The sequence below is a fragment of the Primulina eburnea genome, chromosome 18 (assembly GCF_022965805.1).
Source record: "Primulina eburnea isolate SZY01 chromosome 18, ASM2296580v1, whole genome shotgun sequence".
Lineage (NCBI taxonomy): Eukaryota > Viridiplantae > Streptophyta > Magnoliopsida > Lamiales > Gesneriaceae > Primulina > Primulina eburnea.
The window spans coordinates 943,468-953,247 of record NC_133118.1 but is presented as its reverse complement, the minus strand read 5'-3'; the positions used below and the strand labels follow the sequence as shown (position 1 = coordinate 953,247).

Here is a 9,780-nt window from a genome sequence, read left to right as displayed (position 1 = left end):
GAGACGGTATATTATATTGTACCAAAAACTGTATATTATATCGAAAATTACTTTATAAAAAAATATGCATGGATACTGTACCGAAACTTTCGTTATATCAAATCTCGATATACCAAAATCTTTTGTAAGTATAACCAGCAGACAGAAATTTTGTGGTATATCGATATTTCGATACGGTATAGATATATAGTAGAGAAATTTGTACCCCTTGTTTCTTTAATTTTTGATGTATTATATTTCTATTTAAGATAATGAATTTATATTTCGATTATTAATTAATTAAAAATATATAAAATATTATTTTTTTACTAATTTTCTAAAGACATGTACTATTTATTTATTTATTTAAAAAGTATGCATTAAATTCTACACTTTTTGGGATATGGTCGGAAAGAGTAAGGCTATATATGTCATTTCACTTGGACAATTTGACCTATTTCCTGCTGTCATAAATCTGCCTCAATTAATTAGGGCAAGAGTTCGATAAATGTTCACAACAAGAAGTGAAAAATCTCCTCCAAATTGCCCTTGAAACTTATGTATTTTACTATTTTCAGAAAATCCTACTAATATCCTGCATTTTCTTGTTGATCTGTGGATGGATGCATGTATTTCTGCAATTTGAGCGTCTGGAGTCACCGCAATCTGGTAAATAATCTTGCTCTATCACTTTCTTGGACACTCGCAATCACCAACGCAGATTGGCTGGCCCTGGTCAAATCTGAGTGAGACCTGCGGCTGTGTTACTCTACTGGGATTTTTGTTTCTGAACTTCGTTCTCTATTTTTATTGAATTGCCCCTGTAGTTTGTAGCTATTTTTTGTGCTGTATGGAAGTTGGGTTTGCTTTTTTCTATATCATTTTCTTGAAATTTCAGGCTGATATTGAATGCCGAATTTGGGTATTACATGTGAAAGAAATGTTTAAAAAGTTGGGATTTTGTTGGATTCCGTATGTGTGATTTGCCAGTTTTGTTTCGATTTTGTGGTCTTTTGGTTCTATGGATATTTTTGGACGGATTTTGGCAATTGTATGGGGACGTTTGACAATCTGAAGAGGAGGGAGGAATGATTGGTTGTTACTAGATTTATCTGTAAGTTAGATTAATAAATGAGATGGATGTTCTGGCCTTACCAACTATGGCGAATGTGAAGGAAAGTGCCAACGCGGCCGAAAACGCCATTGCTCTTGTATCCGATGCAAATACAAATGTTTGTTTGGCGAACTACAGTTTATCAATTGGACAGGAGTTTGCAGATGTTGATACTTGTAGGAAGACATTAAAAGACATTGCTATAGCGTTACATTTCGAGATTAGGATAGTTAAATCTGATAGGAGTAGATTCATAGCCAAGTGCTCGAAAGAGGGTTGTGCATGGCGCGTGCATGTAGCAAAATGCCCTGGTGTTCCGACGTTTACTATCAGGACTCTTCATGGTGAACACACATGTGAAGGAGTCCAGAATCTCCACCATCAACAGGCGTCTGTGGGTTGGGTTGCACGATCTGTCGAATCGCGTGTGAAGGATAATCCGCAGTACAAACCGAAAGAGATCCTGCAAGATATCCGTGATCAACATGGAGTCGCTGTTTCTTATATGCAGGCGTGGCGGGGGAAAGAGCGTAGCATGGCTGCACTACATGGGACTTATGAAGAAGGTTATAAACTTATTCCTGCATACTGTGAGCAGATTAGGAAGACCAACCCCGGTAGCATTGCCTCTGTTGTAGCCACTGGGCAAGATAATTCCTTTCAGAGGTTATTTGTTTCTTACCGAGCTGCGATCTATGGATTCATAAATGCTTGTCGGCCACTTTTGGAACTGGACAGGGTTCATCTCAAAGGAAAGTACCTTGGATTATTGTTCTGTGCTGCTGCTGTCGATGCTGATGGTGCATTGTTTCCATTGGCAATAGCCATCGTCGATGAGGAGACTGATGAGAACTGGATATGGTTTATGTCAGAGCTGCGTAAACTTCTTGGAGTAAATACCGACAATATGCCCAGGCTCACGATTCTCTCTGAGAGAACAACTGGCATGGTGCAAGCTGTTGAAACACATTTCCCTAATGCATTTCATGGTTTTTGTTTGCGATTCATCAGCGAAAACTTCCGTGATACATTTAAGAATTCGAATCTGGTGAACATATTCTGGAATGCTGTTTATGCGCTCACAACTGTTGAATTTGAAAATAAAATTTCTGAGATGGTGCAGATTTCACAGGATGTCCTGCCATGGTTTCATCATTTCGACCCTCAACTGTGGGCCGTTGCGTACTTTGAAGGAGTACGGTACGGTCATTTCACGATTGCAGTAACAGAGTTATTGTATGATTGGGCTTTGGAATGTCACGAGCTCCCTATTGTACATATGATGGAGCATATTCGTCATCAGTTAACTTCATGGTTCAATGATCGTCGTAACACGGCCATGAGATGGACCTCAATCCTCGCCCCTTCTGCCGAAAAGCGGATTTCAGAAGCAATTGCAGATGCTCGCTGCTATAAAGTACTCCGGGCGAATGAAGTCGAATTTGAAATCGTGTCGACCGAACGAACAAACATTGTAGACATACGCAGTCGAGTATGCTCTTGTCGTCGCTGGCAACTCTACGGCCTGCCATGTGCACACGCAGCAGCAGCACTCATATCCTGTGGTCAAAACGCCCATCTATTTGCCGAACACTGCTTCACTGTACATAGTTACCGCGATACCTACTCGCAGATGATATATCCGATTCCTGACAAAAGCCTTTGGAACGAACCTCGTGAAGGCACCGAGGGCGGAGTTGCCAAAGTTGACATCACGATTCGCCCGCCTAAAACTCGCAGACCTCCAGGAAGGCCGAAAAGGAAGGTGCTTCGGATAGAGAGTTTTAAACGGCCAAAAAGACTTGTTCAATGCGGTCGCTGCCATATGCTGGGACATTCCCAGAAGAAATGCACGTTGCCAATGTGATCCCCCGGAGGTTACAGTTGCATTTCCTGCTCATCGATGTAATCTTTTAAGGTGTGTGCTTTGTGTGTACTCTTATTATAAAACTCGATTATTACAATAGACCTGATCCTGTTTTGTGGAGCACAAGTTTTTTTGTTAAATTCGATGTTTTATTATTATTATTATTATAATATTACGTTTATAGATAGATCTCTTGTTCGATTCAACTCGTGAAAAATATTACGTTTTTGTCAAAAATATTAATTTTCACTCTAGACAAATATGTAATTCAAGCAAACATTCTTTAGGATATTTTTTTAGTAACACAAATAATCAATATGATAATATAATTATGAAACTAATACATATTTTATCAGATAAATTTTTTTTTTGTTTCACTTGTATATTACTTGCATTCGCTTTATATTTAAATTTATTTATTCTATATTTAATTTATATTAAAATAAAAAATTTAATTAAATTATAAACATTTAGTACGAATTAGTATATAATTGTAGGAATTTTTTAATATTTCTTACACTTAAATCTTTATCTATAAATGAACCCAACCTGAATACCCGTATCTGACCCGAGACCCATTTTCCCATACCCAACCAAACGGGTCATGTGTTGGTTGGACTCAAGACTCATTGTCATCATGAAAACGGATGTTACAACTAGAAATTTTAAATTCTTTGTTTTGGATTAAAAATAACTTTAAAATGATATTGTGAAAGATTATCTGGTGAATGATTCAAAGCAGAAGAGGGTACTTTTTTTCAGTTTTCCAAGGTACCGATTAGTTCGTGGTATGAGACAAATAGTATAGAAATAAATAATATTTTTAATAATAAAATATATAAAAAATGACAGTTAATATAATGTTTTATTTGATTGAATAATTTGATTAAATTTGAGATAATGTGATATTATCGTTTTGTTTTTTTGAAAATATTAATAAAATATGTATAATATTATTTATTAAGTTTGGTTCAAAAATTTTATGTAAAAATTCATACCAAGCCGAACCAAATTGATTTTATTTCAAATTAACTTGGGAAAATGGAACCAAGAAAGAATCAAAGAGTTTAGCCATTAAGTTACAGATGATTTTTCAATCAACTATCAAAAGCAATATATCTCCGGGGCAAAAATTTGTGTGAGACGGTCTCACAGGTCATATTTTGTGAGACGGATATTTTATGTGGGTCATCCATGAAAAGTATTATTTTTTATGCTAAGAATATTACTTTTTATTGTGAATATCGATAGAATTGACTCGTCTCACAGGTAAAGATTCGTGAGATCGTCTCACAAGTGACCTACTCTATCCCCGGTGCCTCTTTTTTCCCCAAGCTGAAGAGTATTACATAAACTCAAAATCCAGTCATTAGTTAAAGAAACTCAAAATACAAAAAGTGCATCACAAAATATAGATTTATACAAAAATCTGTACATGGCTTAAAGAAGAGTTGGATATTTTTGTGGAACTAGTCAAATTCAGAGTGAAGCAAATTTTTTTTGGGTTTTCATTTAATATCAATCGTTTTTGGAGAACCCCACTAAGACTGGATTGTTCATATATTGGATTGAAATCATTAATTTTATTGTTCATATGCCAAAAAAACAAGCAATGGCAGAGATTATACTTTCTATCAGTAAAACTCATTCCATGGAGTTGCTAGCCTTGATCAGCCTTTTGTTCTTGTATTTTGCTGCTACTCCTGCGACTTGCTTGAGCAATGAAACTGATTTTTCAGCTCTGCTGGCTTTCAAGAACGCCATAGATGATGATCCATTAGGGGCTCTAAGATCATGGAATGAAACTGTACATCATTGTGATTGGGAAGGGATTCTGTGCAGCAAAAGGCATCGAGGCCGAGTCGTGTCTGTTAACTTGAGGTCTCGTGGCCTTGTGGGATCTCTTCCGCCCCATTTAGGCAATCTTTCTTTCCTTCGAGAGTTTGTGTTACAAAACAACAGCTTCTACGGTAAAATCCCGGAAGAATTTGGTCGTTTGAGGCGGCTCGAAATTGTCATATTTAGCAACAATTCATTCAGTGGAGAGATACCAAGAAACATTTCACAGTGCTCAAATCTCTATCACCTCAATTTGGTCGATAACCATCTCACAGGAATCATAATCCCGGAGCTAGGTTCTATGTTCAAACTTGAAGCTTTAGGCTTGGCATTAAACAATCTCTCAGGCACTATTCCACCATTTGTCGGCAATCTCACGAATCTTGCTTCTCTGTCTCTGGGAAAATGTGGGTTGCAAGGAGAAATTCCTGACTCACTCGTCCATCTCCGGAGATTAAGGTTTCTACATTTAGGGTTCAACAATTTGACAGGTAGAATTCCATCTGGTTTGTACAATATTTCCAGTATATCTAATTTCATAATGGGCTACAATAGACTCCATGGAAACATTCCTTGGGATGTAGGCTTCACGCTTCCAAGATTGAGGTTTCTTTATTTGGGATCGAATGATTTTGATGGACCCATTCCGCTTTCACTCTCGAATGCTTCCTTTCTTGAAAATATATATTTATTTTCAAACAAATTTACCGGGCAGAATCTGAAATACTTCAACAAGCTTCCATCTCTGCGACAACTCTCCATTTTTTCTAATGATATGGAGGGAGACATCAGCTTTATTTCATCTTTGACAAATTGTACTAATCTTAATGTGTTATCTGCCGAGCAAAATCTCTTCAGTGGTTCGTTGCCAGACTCCATCGCCAATCTCTCAAGTCAGCTTAGATCTCTGTATTTATCAGAAAATCAAATACATGGAAGCATTCCTTCGGGTATTCAAAACCTCATTGGTCTGACCGACATTGCTTTTTCAGACAATTTTCTTGAAGGTCCTATTCCTTCAGGCATCGGAAAACTAAGCAAGGTACGACGAATTTTCCTGGAAGGAAACGAGTTGTCGAATGAGATACCTGCTTCTCTTTCGAACATGACTATGTTGAACATTGTTGACTTGAGTCATAACAAATTGGGAGGAACAATTCCTCAAAGTCTAAGTAACTGCACCAACTTGCTATACTTATTTCTTTCGTTTAATGATCTCATAGGGCCAATTTCGCGTGAAGTTTTTAGCCTGTCATCCGTTTTGGTTTCTTATGAATTGTCCCGCAATTCTTTTACTGGTTCAATTCCACAAGTAGGTTCATTGTGTAATCTTGTAGAATTGGACTTGTCACACAACAGATTATCAGGAACTATACCAGACACTTTGAGCAGTTGCTTTGAGCTGGGACGACTTCACTTGGAAAACAATTCTCTTGAAGGAAAAATACCTGATGCACTTGATGCTTTGAATAGCTTGGAAGATATGGATCTTTCGCAAAACAATTTATCAGGGCCCATCCCGAGTTTTCTAGGAAATGCGTTGTATCTGAAGAATTTGAATATGTCCTTCAATAGGCTGCAAGGAGAAGTGCCGACACGAGGAGTATTTCAAAATGAGAGTGCGATTTCATTGGAAGGAAATGAGTATTTGTGTGGAGGTTTGGCTTTCTTAAACTTTCCTCCCTGCCCGTCCAAGAAGAAACATTTCTCAAATCTATCGAAAATATTGATCCCAATGATGTCGGTTGCAGTAGCCATTGGCCTTGCACTCTCTTGCGTCTACATATTCGTATATAGAAGAGGAATGTTAAAAAAGATTCATTCTTCTATGCCATCACTTCAAGAAAATTTTTTAAGGTTCTCTTATTCACATCTGTCAAAAGCTACTGATGGATTCGCTGAAGCTAATTTGCTTGGGTCTGGAAGGTTTGGTTCTGTCTATCGAGGAATTCTCGATGACAAACAACTGTCAATTGCGGTAAAGGTTCTCAATCTTGACATCAGAGGAGCTTCTAAAAGCTTCATGTCAGAATGCAATGCAATGAAGGCAATACGACATAGAAACCTTTTGAAAATATTGAGTGCATGCGAAAGCATAGACTTCCAGGGGAACAGTTTCAAGGCATTGGTCTATGAATTTATGGCTAACGGAAGCTTGGACAAATGGTTGCATAATGATCATGTGGTAGAAATTGAAAGTGAAAACAACAGAAAACTTAGCACAACTCAAAAATTGAATATTGTCTTCGAGGTTGCATCTGCGGTAGAATACTTACACCATGGCACACATTCCATCGTCATTCATGGTGATTTGAAGCCAAGCAACATTCTGTTGGATGAAAATATGACTGCACATGTCGGCGACTTTGGATTGGCAAAAGTGGTTTCGAACATATATCCAGCATACGAAGGAAGCAGCAGCTCGGTGGCAATCAAGGGTACCATTGGTTATATTCCTCCAGGTATACATGGAAGACTTCCTTTTTCAAATTCCACATAAAGAAAAAATTTCTACTTCAATACTTCATAATATTGCAAAATTGGGAAATAGTTAGGAATGATTTTCTTTTTCTGTAATTGTAATCTCAGGCTATGTGCTTATTTTCTCTTCTACACATAAATGAGAACCACTTTATTATATTTTCAGAGTATGGGATGACCAACTCGATGACAATGCAAGGGGATGTATATAGCTTTGGGATTCTTGTGCTGGAGATGTTCACAAACATAAGACCAACAGACGATGCCGCGCTTATTGGTCATTCGAGCCTCCACCATTTAGTGAACCATGCTTTGCATAGCCAAGAGATAAACACTGTGGATCAAATCTTCGATCTGCATAACCACACTGATCACAAAATGCAAATTAATATCAAGAATTGTCTGAAATCTGTTCTTGAAATTGGAGTAGCATGTTCGATGGAGTTGCCGAAGGATCGAATGACGATGACAGATGTTGTCATTGAATTGGACAAGATTCGAAATGCTTACTTGGCTGAATAATTCTCAGAACACTGAAGAAAGCTCTTGGTTTGCCATGTTACAAGTGTGTCTCTCTTTCCAAAACTTTTAAAGTCGTATTGTGAGACAGTCTTGTGAATCTTTGTTTGTGAGACGAGTCAACTTTTAAACGTAATATTTAATAATTTTAACGTGACTCTAATAGGATATTCGTCTAACAATTGTGAAACTTTTAATCAAAAACCTGGGTTGGATTTATGCTTTTCAATGTGTAGGAAGACTATAATTGTATGGTGTGCTCTTTGTGAACTTAATAGAATCTTAAGTTGAATTTATGCAGGGGGATTTTCTTCTCAGCTCTGATTTTTAAATGAAGAAAATTTTAATTGATAAAAAATCGTTTTAAGTCAAGATATCGTTTTTAATTTTTTAATCTCTTAGCTTCTATTTTTAAAATTTTATTTATAATTTTTTTTTTCACTGCCAACCAAATTAATAATGATAAATTTTTTTTTATCGTAATTGATAATATGAATATTCTGTAAATTTAATGTAAAACATTAAATTATATTGTAACAATTAATTTTTTTTTTGAAAAAATAATTGTGCGAAAATATATAAGTGATTGAATATTTATTTTTTTATTCTTTGAGTAGCATGAAGAAGAAACTATATTTGTATTATTTTTAATAATATAGGATATAGTTTTAAAATTTTAATTTATGTTCGTGTCTAACAATATTATAAAAAAAGAATTAATCTATTATTCAAATAATGAAGACCAATATGTTGAAAAAAATTAGATGTCATTAAATAAATACGAACTAAACCAAAAACAAAAAATTAGAAAGAGAGAATAAGCAAATTCAAGTCCAAAAACAAAACAAAAAATTAATAAAAGAAATATGAGTAGGTCTTTCATAAGTCTGTCTCACGGATCTTTATTCGTAGGACAGATCAATCATGTTCATATTTATAATAAAAATTAATACATTTGACATAAAAAAATAATGTTTTTTCGTAGGTGATCCATATAGAATATCAGTTTCACAAAATTGACCCGTGAGACTGTCTCATAGGAGTTTTTGTGAAGAAAAATTATCTATATTGGCTATGGTTAGGCTGGGCCGGGCCTAGCTCCCATATAGGTATGTGATTAGGCTTGTAAACGAATCGAGTCGAGTACTATACTATTCGAGCTCGACTCTATTTGTATTTTGTCTCGAAATCGAACTCAATCGAGTGATCCATTTTAAACTCGAACTCGACTCGCGTATATTTCAAATTACTCAAGTTCGAACTCGAAAAATAAACTGATATATAAATAAATATTGATAAATCAATAAATGCATAAATCCATATTATATAAATAATCGAGTGAGCTACTCGAACACATAAATATTAAACTCGAGCTTGACTCGATCACAGATTCAAACTACTCGAGTCGAGTTTTGACCGAGTTGCACAACTGAAATTTGCACAAGAAATAATTTTTTTTAAAAAATTGTTAAAGAAAGTTAATTGAAAATATATTAATAAAATATTTAGTTAATAACATAATCGAGCAAGAAATTTATTAAATTACAAAAAAAAAAAAAAATCACAATTATTGTTCAATAATATTGAAGGAAACGTATATTTTCATCCATGCACGTCGGCTTCATGACTAGGGAAATGGAAGTCAATACAAGTCAACCGTGGAAGTCAAGCAAATTTTCTTGTTTTCATTTTGAAAGTAATTTTATTCCTCGAGATATTTTCCGTTTAAATTACTTTCCTTGTGAAAATATCCTTAGTATTTTTGCCTTTCTGGATTGTGACTTCGTGTGGATTCAAAAGACTCTAAGATATATTATCTCTAAGATATATTATCCTTTTGAAGAGAGTTTGTTTCTAATAAAATTGGTTTTCTATGTTTAACAGGAGAGAGAATGAAGTGGGCATAAATAAGAGGGGAAGATATTGATCTCGGCGCTTTTGCTTTTGAGAAGGGAGAGACGAAGAAGTTTGAAGAGTTTTC

The 9,780-nt window shown here is 35.5% G+C and overlaps 2 protein-coding genes across 2 annotated transcripts; both read left to right on the top strand.

Moving 5' to 3' along the window:
- The first annotated feature begins 447 nt into the window (after nucleotides 1–447).
- Nucleotides 448–3,080, top strand: LOC140819436 (uncharacterized). The gene is made up of 2 exons (XM_073179525.1): nucleotides 448–648; nucleotides 878–3,080. Exon 2 carries the CDS (start codon nucleotides 1,116–1,118, stop codon nucleotides 2,958–2,960), a length of 1,845 nt encoding a protein of 614 aa, XP_073035626.1. The 5' UTR covers nucleotides 448–648; nucleotides 878–1,115; the 3' UTR covers nucleotides 2,961–3,080.
- A 1,409-nt stretch (nucleotides 3,081–4,489) lies between these two features.
- Nucleotides 4,490–7,952, top strand: LOC140819340 (uncharacterized). Its single transcript, XM_073179381.1, has 2 exons — nucleotides 4,490–7,261; nucleotides 7,447–7,952. The coding sequence occupies exons 1-2, from the start codon at nucleotides 4,555–4,557 to the stop codon at nucleotides 7,800–7,802; spliced, it is 3,063 nt and encodes a 1,020-aa protein (XP_073035482.1). The 5' UTR covers nucleotides 4,490–4,554; the 3' UTR covers nucleotides 7,803–7,952.
- The last annotated feature ends 1,828 nt before the right edge of the window (nucleotides 7,953–9,780 follow it).

Excerpts from the sequence above, each read along its gene's own strand:
- LOC140819436 (XM_073179525.1), top strand. The coding sequence starts at position 1,116 with ATGGATGTTCTGGCCTTACCAACTATGGCGAATGTGAAGGAAAGTGCC.
- LOC140819340 (XM_073179381.1), top strand. The coding sequence starts at position 4,555 with ATGCCAAAAAAACAAGCAATGGCAGAGATTATACTTTCTATCAGTAAA. Across the intron at positions 7,262-7,446 it reads CATTGGTTATATTCCTCCAG|AGTATGGGATGACCAACTCG; the intron begins GTATACATGGAA and ends TTATATTTTCAG.